At 49.1% G+C, this 18,689-nt stretch overlaps 7 protein-coding genes across 7 annotated transcripts; 4 read left to right on the top strand and 3 right to left on the bottom strand.

The window, feature by feature from the left end:
• Window positions 1–776: 776 nt before the first annotated feature.
• Window positions 777–1,394, top strand: FSST1_004724 (Nitroreductase-like protein; the record flags this gene model as incomplete). Its single annotated transcript, XM_083230928.1, has 1 exon — window positions 777–1,394. The coding sequence occupies one exon, from the start codon at window positions 777–779 to the stop codon at window positions 1,392–1,394; it is 618 nt and encodes a 205-aa protein (XP_083088154.1).
• Window positions 1,395–1,744: 350 nt separating this feature from the next.
• Window positions 1,745–3,467, bottom strand: FSST1_004723 (phosphatidylserine decarboxylase 1; the record flags this gene model as incomplete). Its single annotated transcript, XM_083230927.1, has 3 exons — window positions 1,745–2,825; window positions 2,873–3,004; window positions 3,058–3,467. The coding sequence occupies 3 exons, from the start codon at window positions 3,465–3,467 to the stop codon at window positions 1,745–1,747; spliced, it is 1,623 nt and encodes a 540-aa protein (XP_083088153.1).
• A 935-nt stretch (window positions 3,468–4,402) lies between these two features.
• Window positions 4,403–6,779, top strand: FSST1_004722 (uncharacterized protein; the record flags this gene model as incomplete). The annotated part of the gene is made up of 2 exons (XM_083230926.1): window positions 4,403–4,696; window positions 4,767–6,779. 2 exons carry the CDS (start codon window positions 4,403–4,405, stop codon window positions 6,777–6,779), a joined length of 2,307 nt encoding a protein of 768 aa, XP_083088152.1.
• A 664-nt stretch (window positions 6,780–7,443) lies between these two features.
• FSST1_004721 (ubiquitin carboxyl-terminal hydrolase) lies at window positions 7,444–8,532 on the top strand (the record flags this gene model as incomplete). The annotated part of the gene is made up of 3 exons (XM_083230925.1): window positions 7,444–7,465; window positions 7,521–7,534; window positions 7,591–8,532. The coding sequence occupies 3 exons, from the start codon at window positions 7,444–7,446 to the stop codon at window positions 8,530–8,532; spliced, it is 978 nt and encodes a 325-aa protein (XP_083088151.1).
• A 438-nt stretch (window positions 8,533–8,970) lies between these two features.
• FSST1_004720 (permease family-domain-containing protein) lies at window positions 8,971–11,223 on the bottom strand (the record flags this gene model as incomplete). Its single annotated transcript, XM_083230923.1, has 9 exons — window positions 8,971–9,286; window positions 9,335–9,459; window positions 9,515–9,995; window positions 10,043–10,152; window positions 10,202–10,553; window positions 10,606–10,699; window positions 10,754–10,850; window positions 10,903–10,992; window positions 11,044–11,223. 9 exons carry the CDS (start codon window positions 11,221–11,223, stop codon window positions 8,971–8,973), a joined length of 1,845 nt encoding a protein of 614 aa, XP_083088150.1.
• Window positions 11,224–13,516: 2,293 nt separating this feature from the next.
• FSST1_004719 (uncharacterized protein) lies at window positions 13,517–15,404 on the top strand (the record flags this gene model as incomplete). Its single annotated transcript, XM_083230922.1, has 3 exons — window positions 13,517–14,079; window positions 14,128–14,627; window positions 14,680–15,404. The coding sequence occupies 3 exons, from the start codon at window positions 13,517–13,519 to the stop codon at window positions 15,402–15,404; spliced, it is 1,788 nt and encodes a 595-aa protein (XP_083088149.1).
• Window positions 15,405–16,853: 1,449 nt separating this feature from the next.
• FSST1_004718 (uncharacterized protein) lies at window positions 16,854–18,333 on the bottom strand (the record flags this gene model as incomplete). The annotated part of the gene is made up of 3 exons (XM_083230921.1): window positions 16,854–17,685; window positions 17,745–18,011; window positions 18,074–18,333. 3 exons carry the CDS (start codon window positions 18,331–18,333, stop codon window positions 16,854–16,856), a joined length of 1,359 nt encoding a protein of 452 aa, XP_083088148.1.
• Window positions 18,334–18,689: the final 356 nt, after the last annotated feature.

Below are 18,689 nucleotides of genomic sequence, written 5' to 3'. Positions count from 1 at the left end.
GGTTATGTTGCATGTCAAGTTTCTGTCTATTTCTAAACAGAGTGTTAGTTCCGCACCTACACATCAGTAGACCATGTAGCGTCTGTAGCGGTGAGTTGTATGTATATCTGAGTTTGATAACACGCGATCTCCACTTGATACCGGTTCAATCGCACGAATACGGCACAATTATATTTATATCGAGATTCGAGTGAGTAGTGTAGACATTACGAATTATACTAGGCTTATGATTCTTATCATCTGACAATACCTAATGAATCCTGAGTCCTTAGAAAAAAAGGTAAAAAAACAAAAAGAACATGATCGCTTCAGGGTAGCCTCAGTACTTCCGGCTCTTATCCTTATTGAGCGTATATATCCGGCTGAATAATGTTTATGGAATCCCACACGACTTAGCGCGCGCAAGTAAAAAGGTGCGAGCGGGTGGCTGACAAACAGACTAACTCAATCAGTATAAGCTTGTACTTGACTGATGCAATTATGGTGGTGCATCATTAGTCAGTGGAGGCTGCGATTGCAAAGAACTGGCAGGGTCTCATGTCGTTTTTTCTCGCGCGATTCGGGACCAAAGTTGTTAATGGAGGGGTTCAATATACCGGGCGGGGCAAAACAGGTGAATAGTGCCGTCGTAGCTTAATAAAGATTTGTTATGTGAGGGAGATATTGCTATATATTCGACTGTTTCCCCGCCGTCTATCCTATCTCATCAACAGCTTCTCACTCAACTCACTTACACACATACCAATCTACATCCACAAACCTAAACATCACTCACAATGGCCGCCAAATTATCTGCCAACGCCCTCATTGAGCTGGCCAAGAACCGCCGCTCTTACTACGCTCTCTCCAAGAACCTCCCCATCGCTACCCAGCGCATCACCGAGATCGTCAACCAGACCACCCTCGAGAGCCCTTCATCCTTCAACTCCCAGACCAACCGTGTCGTTGTTCTCTACGGTGCTGAGCATGACAAGCTTTGGGACATCACATCTGATGCCCTCCGCGCCATTGTCCCTGCAGAGTCCTGGGAGGCCACTGCTAAGCGAGTCTCCGGCTTCAAGGCTGCCGCCGGAACTGTTCTCTTCTACGTCGACAACGCCACCATTCAGACCTTCCAGGGCAAATTTGCCATCTATGCCGATCGCTTCGAGCCCTGGGCCGTTCAGTCTGCTGCTATCCAGCAGTACCTTCTCTGGACCGCTCTCGAGGCTGAGGGTCTCGGTGCCAACCTCCAGCACTACAACCCTCTGATCGATGAGAAGGTTGCCGAGACCTGGAAGATCCCCTCCACCTGGACTCTCAACGCTCAGCTCGTCTTTGGTGCCAAGGAGGGTGAGGCTGGCCCCAAGACATATGCTCCTCTTGAGGAGCGTGTCAAGGTTTTTGGCGCTTAAACACGATATTAAAAAGCTTGCGAGAAGTCAATTAGACTGGGGATGGGAAACTGCATTTTTAGCGAACCGTTAGCATTTAGAGATAGAGTATAGAAGCTCACCATTCACGTAATGGACAAACAATACTATTGTTATCAACATCTGGAATTTGTTCTTGGTCATTGATGCTTTCTGATGTATGGACAGAAGTAAAACTGGGTACGCTTTGTATTTGGATATGTACTCATTTTAACAGTTATGATAAATAGAAAACGCTTCATACGCTGATGCATTATACGGAGCAGTATACAATTATATGCAAATATCCAAACGCTCAACTGGGATTTTGTTCTTTATACAGAATGCATTATTTACTCAACCACCCTTCCCAGAGCTTGTCCCATTTTAACCTGCTGTCCCTTCTCCACCGCCCAGTCCCAACCGATGTGCTCGTTGTTGTCACCCACTTTGTGTGCAGGTGCCTCAAATACGAGTACGATGGTACTACCCAGCTGGAAGCCACCCATTTCTTCACCGCGTCGAAGTGCATGGCCTCTCAGAATAGGACTGGCCGCCTCGTATGTTGCTTCGGCAAATCCATGATATACCTCACCCCTGCTGGCCGCCTCCTCAGCTGCCCGATCCGCTGCCGTGTCGGTCAACAGACTGTTGGTTCGCAGTTCCTTATCAAAGTTGACGACGATAGAGCCAACGTTGGTTGCACCGACTGGAACGTAGCTGAAGAATCCCCAACGCCAACGACCCAAAAGCACTACACGCTCGTTGAGGGTAAAAAGGCCAGGTAGAGTTCGTTGCAGATATGGAGATACGCTGTAAAGCTCTCCAGCGAAGTGGCGACGGCGGTTGACGACCCAGTTTGTGGGAGAGTGAAAACGGTGGTAGTCGCCAGGAGCCAAGTAGATAACTGCGTAGTAGAGGGCTGTAGTCTTATCCGGTGATACAACATCATACCAAGGCCGCTCACCTAGAGCGAGTTCGGCGCCAACTTCAGAAACTGTACCAGGAGATGCGGGCATGGACTCATCCTTTACTGAAGGACCACGTTTTCCAGTACCGGAAAGGAGATCAGGAAGAGTGTACGAGATGCCATTGACCTGAGCGAATTCTGCATCCTGCTTGATAAGGGCTTCCTCGTCCGATACGTCGGTGGAAGCTAGGCTAGTCGCAGGTGTAGTAGTGCCAGAAGTGCCCGAAATGCTTGCAGGAGGTGTGTTCTTTCCAAGGAGAGCATCGATGCTGTAAGTCATACCCTTGACTTGCTCGATGTCACCGCCTTGGATCTGACCGTATTGGAGGACCTTGCCATCGGAGGGGCAAACGAGAGTATGAGGATCTTGGTCGAGCGGTCTTGCACCGGGCTTGAGAGTACGGTAGAAGAAGGATGCGAGGTTGGGATAGACATGGAGATCGGGTTCGGCGACTTCGTCAAGACTGAGCTCGTTAGCATGAGTTTGCCACAATATAGGCGGGGGACAAACTTGACACCAAAGATCCAAGAATACAGCTTAAAGCCAGGAACTCGAAGATAGTAAGGAATAGTCAACTCATTGAATCGACCCCAAAGTCTAGAGATGGCTTTTAGGGGCAGAGTTGACATGACCTGGACTTGCCTAAACTCGAGTAAGCATTGACCGAGGTATAGGGGCAGAAATACTCGACGTACCAAGGGCCGTCAGGACGAATTCTGGCACGCTTTTTCGGCGTCCTAGTACCGTCTTGTCCATCTTCCATCTCATGTCTTTCCTTTTCGCGAGAAGAGACCTTATAAAATTGGACGAGACCGAGGAATCCAATACCTAGACCGACAGGGATCTGGTACCATTGGATTTTGGTGTTGCGCATGGCCTCACCAAGGCGCTGAGAGAATCTCGGTCTCTTGCCCGAGTTGGAGGCAAAGGTTCGAATTGAAGAGGCCGAAGGCCGTGATAGGCATCGCGATCTCGTCAAGGCTTGGAGCATGTGTCGCGAAGCAGATGGCGAACCAGAGGTTGCATAACGACCGTGGGTATAGAATGAGTTGCGGAGCATGTGACTGCCGAGTTGGGAGGAGCCATGACCAAGGGTTGGAGCCATAGCGGCAGAAACAAGCGACAGCGACCAAACGCTGCCGACTTGGAGTTGTAGGCTGTCGCAGAAGAGAAGAGTTCGATTGAGAGAGATGATGTCTCTCAAAGAATTGAGACACCCTGATTTTTGAAGGGTGTTGACGTCAAAATCCAATGATGACGATGGGCTGCGACTCAAGCTTCCAGTTAGTTAGTCGCACACATCTTGGTAGGTCTCGGATGTAAAAGACGCCGACCGCCGAGAATGGTTTTTTAAAGCTTGAGATGAACAGATGTGGGTAAGACTGGATGGCAGACTTGACCAATAAACAGTCCAACTCAGCGATGAGCAACTCTAACTGAATACAGGAGTACGTACCTTAGTACCGACACCGCAATTGCTCAAGCACCGACCTACGTTACCTGTACCTGAGAAGCTTAGCTTAGGTAGGTACCTGAGGTAGGCAGGACGGATAGGACCCCAAATGGCAAAAGGCCACCCTGACCACTAGATATCCAGGTTGATTGAACCACAACTTCCATTATCGCTCCTTTCTCTCCGCAAAAGCGCTGCCTTTTTCAGGGCCAACAAACACATACACTTCTTTATCACAGCTTCTACAGCACCTACTCTTCACTTGTTGCGCATCATCTCGTGTACTCATCTTTACTTCATTCGCCGCCAAACCTTCTCCCTTGACATGCGACCCGTTTAGTGTTAGTAAGACGACACAAACCGACGTCAGTCAATAAGTCGTTACGGATACTTTTCCTCAATTCAAAGACGAGGGGCGAGCTTTCATGTTATCGACTATCGATATATATGTTCCTGCACCATAGTTTTACTCGACGTCGATCCGTCGCATCCTTCATTCATAGTCGCCGCTCCTTCACTCCGACATTTCGGACTACTTCATTCACCCTTAGCTTACCTCGGCGTGGCATGCCACTAGCTTGATTATCATGGCTTCTATGCCTTCTGCGACTCGTCCTGAAGACGATAAATCTACCGCCCCCATACCTTCAGCAGGCGATGGACAAACTGTAAACGTACAGGTCTTGTCACCGTCTGTTGGCGTGACCCGACCCCTGCTGTTTCCCAATCTTGCCATCAGCACTACGGTCAAACAGCTCAAGGACAAGATTCGACAGACCCTTCCCTTGCGCCCAGCCGATGAGAACCAGCGCTTGATTCATCGTGGACGCGCCATTGTTCGCGAGTCCGACACCTTGCTTGATATATTCGGCGCAGATGTGGTATGCTTCTTACAAATACACCGTTGACCATGGATCAACCAACTGACTCCTTGGCTTTCCCTTGATATAGGTCCGCAACCCTGAGCAACAGACTATTCATCTTGTTATTCGCGATGTGCAAGACAGCCAATCCTCAGCCGCAACCGCATCTCCTGCGCTTCCTGCTCCCGTCTCAGCACCAGCGTCAGGTCCCAGCCCAACTGCTTCTGCCCCGCCAACGAATCCTCCGCGACCACAACCTCCACATATCCAAGGCCATGGCTTAGGATACCAGATGCCTTGGCGAAATTCGATGCCTCCGACTTCTAACCCGTTCCCTCAGCCACGCATGCCGTCACCCTCTCCATCTCATACCCCTGAGCAAGCTGCGGCCTTTCAACACCACCACCAGAACATGACACAGTGGCTGAATAACCTTCAACGAGAGGCTATGGCAAGAGCTGTTAACCAGAATCAGCGCACAAGAGCTCAGATGGGTATGCGCGGTGTTGGAGACAACGGCCTAGGGACTGTCCCAGTAGGCGACGGTAGCGGCCGAGCAAGCCCAGCCCCAGTCCCAGGCCAAACCATATATCGCGAGCATGTTGGACCTAACGGGCACACGTACCAGGTCGAGACGGTTGTACGAACTGGAGGAGGCGTGCAACATGGGAGCGGTGGTGCCGGGGTCTCTATGTCACCAGCCGACGTACATAACATCATCCGAAGTGCTGATATTAACCAAGCTACGTCAGCAACGGCCAGTGCAATGCAGCGGAGCGCTTCTAGCACTTCTTTACATAATCGTCCTCTGACACAATCCGGAGTGCCGGCACCTGTTTACCCACATGGGTATTCTGTCATGTCTAGCAGACGGGCGACCCCCGAGCCCGCTTCTACTCGACTTGCTCCTACTGCAGCTTCTCGAAGTTCCCAACCCAGGCAAGGGCCTGAGGTATACATTCTCTCATCACCTGAAGGACCGAGAGCTTTGCTGTTTAATAATACTAGTTCTGAGGCGTATTACACCCCACGTCTTAGAACCCAAACAAGTCTTCAACAACTCCAGCAACTGCGGCAAACCGTGATTGGTCAAACTCAGGAAGCTGGAAATGAGCAAATGCAACATAGACAACATCCCCACCACCACCATCATCACCATCATCGTCCCCTGGCACCGAATTACTTGGGACAATTCCAGCCGCAAGGACAGCCTCTTCGTGTTAATCAACAACGCCTCCAGCCTTTACCTCAACAGCCTGTGCCTCAGCAGGAACAAGTACACCAGGGCCAGGGCCAGGCTCAGGGCCAAGGTCAAGTTCAGAACCAAGGTCAAGAACCAGAGCCTGGGGCGTTCATGGGCCCCTTGATGCATCGAGGCAACCCACCAATGGCAGCACTTCCGCCACTACTTCTCCAGTTGTGGCCACAAATTTGGCTTCTGTTCCGTCTGGCATTGTTTATCTGGTTTTTCACTTCTCCTGATGCGAGCTGGTCTCGATGGCTTAGTATTATTGTGATCGCCGTATTCATCTTTGTGCTTAGTACCGGAGTTCTCAACGGAGTTCCGGATCACGTTTGGCGACCTCTGGGACGACACCTGGAGAACTTGGTTCCGCTGGAGCCAAGGCCTCAACAGGGTGCCGCCACACCAGAGCAGCGTAACCAGCAGAACCCGCAGCCCAGACCGAACCCTAATCCTACTGAGATGGCAAGGCGGCTTGTGGAGCAGCACCAAGGTCCAGAGAGTTGGATTCTTTCTCAAGTTAGACGTCTGGAAAGAGCTGGTCTCTTGTTTCTGGCAAGTATTGCACCAGGTGTCGCAGAAAGGCATATCGCCAATCTCGAAGCAGCAGCGCGAGCTGAAAGGGAGCGTGCAGAGGCTGAAGCAAGAGAAGCTGAAGCAGCTGCAGCGGCAGCAGCGGCCCAAAATGATGAAAATAATGAAAACCCGGCCGAGAACGAAGGCGAAGGAACGACTACAGGTGCTGAGACAGATCAAGCGGAGAGGGCGCCAGAGGACCATGAAAGACTACAAGGCGAGCAAGGAGTTCATGAAGGCAATCATCATGGCGAGCGCAGGGAATTACTTGTTGACCTGTAAGTAGGTATTAGCTTTCAACGTGTTGCATGTGTTCAGATGAGACGTGAGACGAGTGGAAAAGTTTATACCAGCGTGTCAGATATGTCAGGCGCTGGGTCGAAGGGGAATACTGGAGTTGATGGTGTTCCATTTCTTTTATTTCGTTTCTCTCAATGGGAAACTCGTCCCAGAAGGCAGCCGGGCGCAGGCCCTTGTGTTGATTTTTCTTTCATTAGCTAGCGCTTCTTTTTAGAGAGCTTGCCTGTTTAGTCTATTTTTTATGCTGGTATATCTAAAAGGCCAGAAAGCAAGTACCCATAGCGGTTGATTTGGAGCAAGTAATTAATAATTTTGACTTGATGCCATTGAAACCTTGTTGAAGCACCTGCCAGCAGGAATGTTAACATGCGACGATGATGTAGCTTTGTTGCTGCCTCGAATTTCTTATCTTATCAGTGGTGGATGATATCAGACGTCGTGCGGCCTGGAGCTTCGTATTTGGCCTTTGAAGCTTCAGGATCGTCATTCACTTTAACCATCATTTTCACACAACACCGATACCCCAGGACGCCCGCATAGCAACTGCGTACTCCAACAACGAGAACATAACTATTGTTCTTCCAAACCTCTATTTTCTAATCTTTGGAGGCAGTTGAATCTTGGAATCGCTGCACTTGTCGTCACAATGAGTGGTGGATGGAATACCAGTTCGTCTCTCTTCTCTTCCTATACATATCAAAATGCTGACCTGAGCTATTACAGTTGAGTCCGATGCGGTACGATTTGAGCTCCTTACTGTTGACCTCTCCAAAAGCTAATAAAGAGTCGATAGGGTGTTTTTACCTCCCTCATCGAGAACCTCGGCGTCAAAGACGTCCAATTCGAAGAACTTCTCACCCTCGACCCATCCGAGCTTCTGACCCTGCAGCCCGTCTACGGCGTGATTTTCCTCTTCAAGTACCCGACCGATCAACCATATGCGACACCCGAGGGACCCCGCGACGGCTCCTTCGACCACGCCGCCTCCGAGAACATCTTCTTCGCCGCACAGACGATCCAGAATGCTTGTGCTACACAGGCCCTCCTTAGCGTATTGCTAAACAAGACGGAGGATGTCGAGGTAGGCGAGCAGCTTGGCGACTTTAGAGAATTCACCATGGTGCTGCCACCCGAATTCCGCGGCGAGGCGCTCAGCAACTCTGACCTTATCCGGGAGGTGCACAACAGCTTTGCCCGCAGCAGCCCCTTTGCCGATGAGACGGACAAGACTGGAGCAGAGGCGGAGGATGCCTTCCATTTCATCGCTTATACGCCAGTCAATGGCACACTCTACGAGCTCGACGGCCTGCAGCCCGCTCCCATTTCCCACGGTGCCTGCAGCTCCGACGAGTTCGCTACCAAGGTTGTTGATGTTCTACAACGCCGAATTGCACGTTACGATACTACTGAGATCCGCTTCAACCTCCTCGCTATGTGCCGGGACTTGCGACAGCGAGCGCGAGACTTTGGCGATGAAGAGTTGTTGGCACGAGAAGAACGCAAGCGCCGAGACTGGATGTTTGAGAATGCCCTGCGAAGACACAACTTTGTTGGCTTCGCAGGTGAGGTGATGAAGGGCGTTGTGCGTAGCAAGATCGCCGAGGGTGGTGATGCCGCGTGCGACAAGTGGGTGAAGGAGAGCTTGGAGAGGAGAAAGAATGCGGAGCAAGCCTACAGAGGTCGAACAGGAGGTGGCGGCGGCGATGGAGATGGTGATGTTGATATGGGTGCTTGAAATACTTAATGAACGTGTCACGGTGGGATGGAGATACCATATTATATGACCAGATTTTATGAACAACTTGGCTAGGCTAATGGATGACTTCACGATAGAGGTTAAACGTTTAAGGCGAGAGCCCGATGTCCTTATGGGTTCAAGAAAATGATATATACAATTCATATCTCATTTCATACGTTTCTACATGACATTTAACATCTCAGTATTTATCCTTTTCTGAACGTAGCCTGTCCTCTTCACCGAGTTGCTCGATCGTGCCAACACCAGCACTGCGTTCATATACTGTTTTTTGGGGCATAATCGTCAACTGCCCTGTGTTCCTCATCCAGAAGCAAGTCCTGTTCCTTCCCACAATTCCAAAATTGAAGAACTACCTCTCCTAAATGGTCAATACAGAGGATGGAAGGGTCACGAGTGAGTAATGTCCCTTCTGAATTAGCGTACCCATCGATCGGGGGGAGGGGACATAGGGGGCTCGTCTTTGGCAGCAGATGCGGCCGTAGTGGAGCTGCTGTGATCACGGCGTTCGGCATAGTTGAGGTCAGTCATTGCATGCTCGGATTCGGTGGGTTGGTCGTTCTCCTCTGGATTTCTGCGGTGTCGGATGGCGCGGACGAACCAAGGTGCACGACCGGAGCCTTTCCAGGTCCAGTACTCCTTGAGGTCGTACTCGCTGGGTTCGATGTAGCCGCGAGAGACGAAGACGACAATGCCAACAAGGCCATTGAGAACGGCATAAACGAAAACACCACTGATCAAGATTAGCGCATATAATAGGGGAAGGACGTGGATGACTTACGCGATTAGGCCATAAGCTACGCTGTAGCTGAAAGGGATAAAGGTCATGACCACGAAGGACGGAAGAACATCGCCAATGTATCGCCAGTTGATCTGGGTGATTTGTCGAATCATCATACAACCAACCTACTCATATCATTAGTTCTGTTACTGGTAAAGCGAGAGCCGAGAGGGAACATACCAGAATCAATGTACAACCAGTCGCCCAGGGGGGGACAGATGCGAAGATGGGCGCAAAGAAAACAGACACAAAGAAGCAGATTCCAGTCATCATGGCAGTCAAGCCAGTTCTTCCACCCTCAGCAATACCCGCGCCGCTCTCGATGAAGGCAGTAACAGGAGAACTTCCCAACAAGGCGCCGACAGAGATGAAAGCAGCATCAGTGCAGTATGCAAGAGTTGAACGGGGAAAGTCGCCGTCGCGAGGGTTAACGACACCGCAGAAACGAACCATGGAGTAGAGAGTGGCGGTAGCATCGATGATGTCGACATAAAGGAATGTGAACAAGGCGAGGGCGAAATGGGAGACAGAGCCGCCAAAGTTCCAGTCAAGTGCGTTGAGAGTTCTCTCGATCGGATGCCAGACAACGACCTGTTTGAAGAAGTCAAATCGGCGGTCTCCATCTGCATCGTGGGGGAAGAAAGTGAAGGGAGTGTCGCGGCTATGTGGTTGTCAGAAAATATTGATAAGTAAAGAAGGAGTACATACGGCCAAGAGAGGATGGAGACAAGGGAGATACCGATAATGAGGGCATACTTGACACGGAACGCCATCAGAAAGGCCGTGACAATACCGCCACAAAAGATTGCAATCCAGAGCTGTTCTGATTAGCTCACGAGTCTTGGGTTAGAAGCTCATTCGACTGACCTTGGGGCTTGTCATTACTCCTCCTTGACATACTCCCCTTTCGTCCCACAACTCCTGAGGACAACCCGCAAGAGTAAGGGGAGTGGCCTCTCCACCAGTAATCGCTCCGATTCCAGCAGAATACGAGAGGCCGATTTCAGTGAGGAAGAAGCCGATACCAACACCCGTGGCAGTCTTGATAGTGGCAGGGATCAGCTTGACGAGCCACTGACGCATGCCTGTGAGAGCAAGAAAAATGAAGATGAGACCTTCGACAAAGACAGCTGTGAGGGCGAGACGGTACGAAATGGGACCACTTCCATTGTACCCGACGACTTGAAAGGTAAAGTAGGCGTTAAGACCCATACCAGGACTACCAAAAAGTGAGCATGGACTGAGAGATGTTCCAAGAGAAAATGACTTACGCGATAGCAACAGGGAGATTAGTAAGAAGACCGAAGGCGAAGCTCGCCATGCCTGAGACGGCGGCGGTAGCGGTAATGATGTCTCGTCGTATATCTATCACTCCAGTCAGTCTTGATCTACGCCGTAAAGAATTTGGAGCACGCCAACCTTCTTTGCAAGCCATATAAGACTCGATTTTGTCACAGGTCTTTCTGTCTACCAGATCACACTCGCAAGTTCCACCAGTTTGTTGGAGCAGCGCCGCCTATTAAAAATTAGCCAAAGGTTGAGCATAGGGGCTGGAGTGTATTGCATACATTGACGGCGATAATGTATGCCATAGTAGCGAAAGTAGTTAAGCCAGCCCGGCATTCTCGAAAAAAGGTCGACCCAGCAATCTCGTCTGGCTTGAATAAATGGTCAGTTGATGATGTCTTGGGGAGAGGGGAATTTCTTACGTGACCGCTACCGGAGAGGCGAAAGAAGTGACCAAAACGCGAAGTGGTGATGTAGTTATCGAGGTAGTCACAGAAATCGCGAAAACCGCAGAAGCGAGAGCGGCCGACTTCTTCTTGGGCGAAAGACTGCTCATCGTGGGGAGGCATCATGCCGTGAACTGGCGGAGGTGAGGTGGCCATCGCCGAGGGTTATTGTGATGTTGAGTTGAGGCGCAGAAGGTAAGTCAAGGACAGGACAGAAAAGGGTCAGTAGAGAGACGGAGAGAATGATTATGTGAAAAAGAAGTGAGTGAATGTGGAGGAGAGAGAAAGGAGTGACAAGGTTGGGATGTTTGTGACGCCAATGAACGCCCTTGAAGAGTAAAAGGTGACACCAGATGAGATGAAGAAAAAAAGATTCCTTTCCCGTGTTGATGTCCAAGAATCCGAAAATTACATTAAAAAAGACCAGATGTGCAGTGGGAAAGAGAAAGAAAAGAGAGTGAAAGGAAGTAGGAGGACCACAAATGGATGTTGATGGTCAAGTTCCCTGACAGTTGCTGCCACTGCCAGCTAGTAATAGGTACTTTGTCTCTCCCTCTCCCCAACCCCGCAGCTAAAGATTTCGACAAAAAAGAGACCCTCTTACCGAATTTATGGTAATAAAACTACCTATGCATCACAGGACTCGAACTTCGAGTCCAAGTTTGCGAGTTGCGCAAGATGGGATGGTGGATGCTTACACATACATACATGCACCACGTACAAGTACACGCACAGCATAAGCTTTGTCCTTGGAAAACAAAACAAAGGGAGATATATACGGTTATACGTTAAAATGTTTGCTTGGAAGCAGGGCCTGTTTATGGCGTCGATCATGTCTTGTGTTTGAACGACGTTGCTGTGGTTTGCAGCAAACACCCTTTACTATGTCTACCCTCGGATAGCCAGTGTAGAAATAAAAGATGATACTTGAAATCATGTGTTTATAATCTTCAAATATGCGAGTCTATTTATTTTGACACGACATGCCTGAATGTCGACTTGACCGGCCACACTACATCCTACCCCTGAATGCAGAAGAATCTACCCAGCAACACCATTCTAATGAGATCACCACCCTTAGACCCTCTGTGTCAATCACCGAAAGTGCTATTGAGTACACGAGTCCCGGGTCGCACAAACCAGGCGTTCGTCTCACCTTATGCAGCCCGCCGAAGTTGATGAAGCGAGACGGCGTCGGGTATCAAAGGTGGCGAGAGACATGGTTGGCTAACGTCGACGTGATACAATACCCAGTATGTCTGTAGCCGAAATGAACCGGTTCTTGCTGGATTTGCTCTAGATCTGGGGGAACAAGGCCGAGAATGTCTTTGGCCGAGATTTGTGTTATGCTGGTGAACAATGACACTCGATCATGCAATGACAAATGACAAGATATCAAAGCCTGTATTGTAGTAGGTCAACTCTTGTCGTGAGTTGGTAATCGCCATATAAACTCCCTGTAGTGTTGTATACTTTCTTTCAACTTGCACAAATCTGAGCATCCGTCCAGCATGTTGAGCCTTTACTCTACACTCAAGATACATCCAACCATTAAACAGTCTAGTGTATGTTGATCCAGTCGGAATGATAATAAGTATCAATGCACCCATGACCTTTCCGACGCTCATCACTTGATAGGCCTCAATTACAACCGATCCTTGCTCGCATAGCCAGTTAACCTAGACGCTGTATCACATTGATTCAATGACGCATATGGCACTCAGTATAATTTCAGCCTCAAGTAGCAGTTAATAAGAACCCATAGTACAGTAAATCATTTCATCTTCACGCTTAATCGCCCATTTGATAGCATTTGTAAACGTATGATAGAACAACTTGGGGTTTGATATACAAAGTAATCCTTATGGTACTCAATGATCTAAAAACTAGACCCTTTGGTCACTCGAAACGTACCTGTTTTCTCCGACTTGACAGTGACAAACGAAGCACCGGCTGTCACTCAAAGAGCCAACTTGGTGCACCTTTTGTCAGTGCCCAGCAAGTGACAGCGCCCACCCATCTCTTCGTTCTCTTCGTTCTCTCTCACACCTTTGCCCTTCCCTCGAGGTTGGTGGCACGCATTTTTTTCTATTAACTGCAGTTCTAGGTTCTAGAGGTGTTCGGCACTTTATTTCCCTTTGCTAACTTCCATTCCTCCTCTACATTGACATCCATCTCCATCCTCATACCCTCCCCTCTCTGTCTCGCAGAGTACAGAATGCCGGGGGATTAATTAGCTCAACCTCGCTATCCGTTTTTGAATCCTTTGAATGGTTCAATAAACTTGTTTGCTATCGTATTCACAGCATCACCTACGGCGCTACTCGCTATATCCTCATTCCATTCACCCGACCTGCCTAAGCAAGCACCCTCATAAGATCACCTCAATACCTAGGCATAGGCCCCTAAAGAAGAGACACTGGTGGAGATTTTTAGGCTCTCCCACGTCATGTTTGACGTATATTGGACTGACCCCGACCGTGAGCTCGTCGGCGAGCATCGCGCCAGGAAAGAAAAGAAACGTGAACACAAAGCCAAGAAGAAAGAAAGAGAACAAGAGACATCCACCATCACAGGGTCTGCGTCCATCGCGAGTACCACATCATCTACCGAGTCCCGTTTTGGCTTCCTTCGACCTCGAAATGGAAAGCAGGCAAAGAACAGAGACAAGGTCAAAACGGGGCTTTTGACCCCAAGCCAGCACTCTTCTCGCTCCAACTCGGGGAGTTATCACCGTTCAGCACTGATGGCCAACCTGTCTGAAGTGTCTCTCGGTGCTGCGAGAGCACGAAATGCAAACATTCCTGCCTCTGCTTCTACTTCAGCCTCTATCAACGAGACGCATATTTGCAGTCGTCGAGAGTCTGGGTCCTACGTTATTAAGCATGTCGGAGCATCGCAAACTCCCACAAAATCGGAGTCTGACAAGCCAGAGTTGTCTATCGACATGCGAGTTTCTTCGGAGGCTGACGTTGATCATCCCGCTACACCTTCAGACTCGATCGGAGAAGGGTAAATTCATTACGAAAAACTAAAGGAACCATCACTGACATATCGCAGACATGATCCGGTGCCCTTGCTTCAAAACGACTCAATCCCCTGCCTTGTACCGAGCATTCGACTTCCAAAGGCACCAAAGGCCCCCATTATTATCAACTTCCGGCCTAATGATCCGGATTCGTGGCGACCGCCTGAGGAATGGGAGTACATCGATCGACTAGCCGAGGAGGCGCGACAGTCAGCGGCCGACGAAGACGTCGAGATGAAGTCTCAGACCGATAGCCAAGTCCAACCCAACCGTGAGATGGACTTTGAAGCTCTTAAGAGCCAAGTGAACCAGATGGCTGCTGCAAGTCCCGCTATGGTGCTTGCACGTATCAAGGAAATATGGAGTGTCACCGATGAGAGCCTCCACCTAGAGTTGAACATGGAATTGAAGCGATGGATGCTGTCCATTCTAAACCACATGGACATTGGGCAGAAGAATAGCCCCATTGATGCTTCCAACGCGATGGGTGAAGCCGCCAATCTGAAAATTTTGGCACTCTACGAATCCAACAGTAAGTATCCGTATCCACGGGAACCTCATACGAAAAATACTGACGAGTTTAGTTACCACCGCTTACCTTGCAGCTCTACACCCGACAAAGCAGGTTCATCATATATCCGCAGAACCTCTATCGACCACGCAGTTCGCCAAGGTTCACCCGATTCTTGTGCCGTCTATGTCGACCTCAACGCTTCCGCTCGAGAAGCACATTTTCGATACAGTGTACTCGCTGTCGCTTCCTTCCGCTAGCCCCTCGACCGAGATTCCCGGGGTCCTCAAGAATATCAGCAAGTACTTACGGGTCGGCGGCTCTCTCCATCTCACTATCATCGACCCGCTCCCTTGTGCGGGAACACTCGGCCACCGCATGCGAACGTGGCTTGAGGAGCATCTCCTGATCAATCTAGAGAGACACTTCCGATGCACTAACCCGAGCAAGTTGTTCCCGGACTGGATGGGCGATGCGGGTCTGCGTGGCCAGGGCAGCACTCTCACAACATCCAAGTTCTACGCCGTTTCAGCTAGCATCCGCAGCCAAGTCGACGACAGCGATCCGTTCGTCGACAAAGCTCCCTCCGAACGGGAGGTAAAAGCCGAAGTGAGAAGCATCGTCGGACGTCTGCTGTGGATGGAAGTCTGGGGCAACTTTGTCACTGGAGAAAAGTGGTGGTGGGAGGACGAAGGTTGCGTCAACGAATGCCTCCAGCTTGGCACAGTTTGGGACTACCACATTATAGACGGGATCAAACAAGAGGAGACCCTTGAACAGATTGAAGAAGAACCTTAGTGTTTTGGAGAATCTGGATTCTGGAAGGGAAGTAAGGATGCTGCTGGTTTGAGCAACCTGGGCTTCAATTTCTTCTCTCTTTTTTAAAGCCACTTCGTTAGAGACAGAGCAGATGGCTTCTTCAGGGGGAAAGATACCCTTTCTAGCAAGAGCGGACTTTCAAGGCAAGGATAACGCTTGGGGCTTGTATGTTAAATCTTGTCTGGATGATAGAAGCATCCTTTTTTCCTTTTGAGATGATAAAGGGGAATGGTAACGGCAGTGCTTCTGTTTAAGTAAATAGTTGTATGAGAGAGTAAATGTTAGACAGTCACGAAATGAAAAGCCAAATCTGTTTAAAAACCTGTTCCTTGGATCTGTTTTGTGCATAAATTACCTCGGTATTTGAAGTTCTAAATCACTGGTTGGGTTGAATGCCCTTGGTTCCTGTCGACATTGACAACGACTGGGAAGAGATAAAAATGATTGTTTATGAAGAACATTCGAAGAGTGATTCAAAACCTCAAAGAACCCATTCTCAGTCACATAGTAGTCAATAAATAAATCTCGCTTATGTAAAGACTGGTCTCCATAATCCTCAACACCAGAAAACTCAAGCATCCACAAGAAATCAACTGTGGTGATAACCTCAACTTTAGAGCCCCACTCAACATATAGCCAACACCACAAACCAAACCCTGAATTTACCTTCCCCACACTTATATCAAACCTTGATCTTTCCGTTCGGATCAGATCATACGACGCACACTCCGCCAAGAATCGACAGCAGACAAAGTCATCAACGGGCACCGGTCAATTCCAGAGGATCCTTGGCAAGCCACTGCAGACACGAAAACCGTTCATACTCCTGACGCCATGTCCAAGATTAGTTGTGACTCCGCAAGAGGACTTTGGGATCTGGCTCGGACGAACGGAAGTGTTTCTTCAAGCACGGTCGTCAAGATCCGGAGCCATGCAGGGACCAACGTTGGAACTTGTTGCCACGGGTGTCGACGGATTCAACGGTTATGTTTACTTAAATGTATACCTGGATATATGAAGATCTTTCAACGTCACAATTTTCAACCTAAAGACTGCTAGTACTGAGATCTTGGACTGCTGAGAGCATTCAGGTCGAAACTAGCAAGTCAGATCATAGCTCTATAGCTGATTTTTTGGCTTGTATATTTATCACAACCCAAGTATTGGAAGTCAATGTTCCTCACACAAACACTGAAGCAGTTTTTGAAGAATTAAATGTCATTGTATTTTTTATTACTACTAAAAACAAAACTTGGGTATCCATAGTCCTCTTCTCCAACGCTGGCGGAATTACCACTCGCACAAACCTCGTCTTTCCCTAACTGGAGCACGTCTTGTACACCAAATAGTCATGTCTTCATGATTTAATATTAAGAAAGAAAGAAAAAACGTCTGGAACATCGCATCCAAACAAGCATCTGACAACTATCATACAGACTCATGATCTCGTCGCTCGTCATTCGAAGTTGGCCGGCTCTCGTTTGCCAATTCAGTCATACTCTCCGTCTCGTACTTATTGGATCGTCGGATATGGCCAAGGCTATGTCGGTGGTGACCCGTGTGGTGGTTAGGTCCAACTTCAGGTCTCATACCACCGACAAGTTCCGTCACATCTGGACGTTGACCCATGCGTAAGTCGCTCTTCAAATTCTTGCACGCGCTCCAAGATGTAACGATATATATGAGGGCATTCCAGAAACCCTGAAGGGGAAGCACAAAGGCGCTCATGAATTCGAGAGGTCTCGACGAACGTTTGTGGAAAACGGAATAGACACGGTTGGCGCTCGAAGGAACCCATGTGATCAAGATCGCCGTAAAGAACAGTATGGCGCACTTGGTGTACTGCCACGATGCGTTGTTAAGTTCACGATTCCGTCTTCGATTCGTTTGGGCGGCAGAACGTTGCTGCTGTTGAGGAACTTGGATGCTGGCTCGTGTCTGCTCCCTGTCGATAGGGGACATTTCCTCTTCGATATCCCCAGAACTTGGCTGAGCTGATATGTGAACTGAGTAGTTTCCACTGGTAGCGCTATTATCGCAGCCTGGCACACGGCCGCCCATGGGCTGTAAAAGGATACCGTCCGGCTTCACAACCTCTGTCGTCACCGAGACTTCGGTCGTCTTGAGTGTAGTAATATGATCTCCACCGCCATAAGTCAAATCTCGGTCGGCCGAACTAAAGCCGTGCAATTCTCTGCGCTTGCGGTAGATTGTGCTGCCGGCACGGATGTAGATGAAGAAGGTAACAATGATAACAAGCCTGAGACGGTCAGCACCCATTCGTAATCATAGGCAAGCCTAAGCCAAGCAGTCACTTACCAAATAGGACCATAAAAAGTTATAATACGCCAGATGTCCCATTCGGTGCTGACCCAGCACCAGAGTGTGGCATTACCGTACATTCTTCCGCCATCGTCGTTCCGGATAAATATGTAGACAAAGGCTGGAACAAATGGGATTCCATAACATGCGACAAGATAGTAGATTTCCATCTTACGCAATCTCTGAGCGTCAAACTTGTAGTAAAACGTCAAGTAGACGTTGATGGCCATGGTGAGAGTCCAGAAGGCATCTGCGGGCATGAACCTGATATGATTGTCAGTATCACAGCAGCGTTGAGTGCTACGATAACGTCTAAGTGGACTTACATCTGGATGAGGAAGGCTTGCAATTGACAGCCCACAGAGTTGGAATCACCAATATACGATCTGGACATTAATGTGCCAATATTGACGATCATATTGCCAAAGGAAGCGTAAAATACCAAGCGGTTGATCGGTTTATGGAATGCTTTGGATAATAGAAAAGTACCGATAATGAAGATGGAGCCGAGTAATGAAAAGACGGAGTTGACTCGCTCAATGATGCTCAGAGCGTCAAGATGACTTTCGTCGAGATGCCGCGCCATTGTGAAGTTGTCAAGTCTCAAAGAAACTGGAAGAAAGATAAATAGATATCGTAGTAGCGATGGTGTCGACAAAATCGAGTTCCAAGTCTCAACAAGAGCGAAGAGTGAAGCGGTTGGTTTATGAATAATGCACCATTCTTGTTTGTAAGTGAACGAATGTTTGTTGAAGCGAAGAGATGGTTTCAGATGATTCCTTGATCGAAAAGAGGCAGACCTTGATCCAGATATAGAAGGAGCGTTCAGTTAATGTTGGTTGGTACTGCCTAGGACCAACAAAGGTGAAGTGAGGTAGGCAGGTGTCCTACACCGAGGTGAGAGAGTGCCCCAAGCGTCAACACCAGATCGAGTCCAACAGT

This window comes from Fusarium sambucinum, chromosome I (assembly GCF_050947815.1).
Source record: "Fusarium sambucinum isolate potato_lamoka chromosome I, whole genome shotgun sequence".
Taxonomy (NCBI): Eukaryota; Fungi; Ascomycota; class Sordariomycetes; order Hypocreales; family Nectriaceae; genus Fusarium; species Fusarium sambucinum.
The sequence above is the reverse complement of the archived record's forward strand: the minus strand, read 5'-3'. Positions and strand labels throughout refer to the sequence as shown.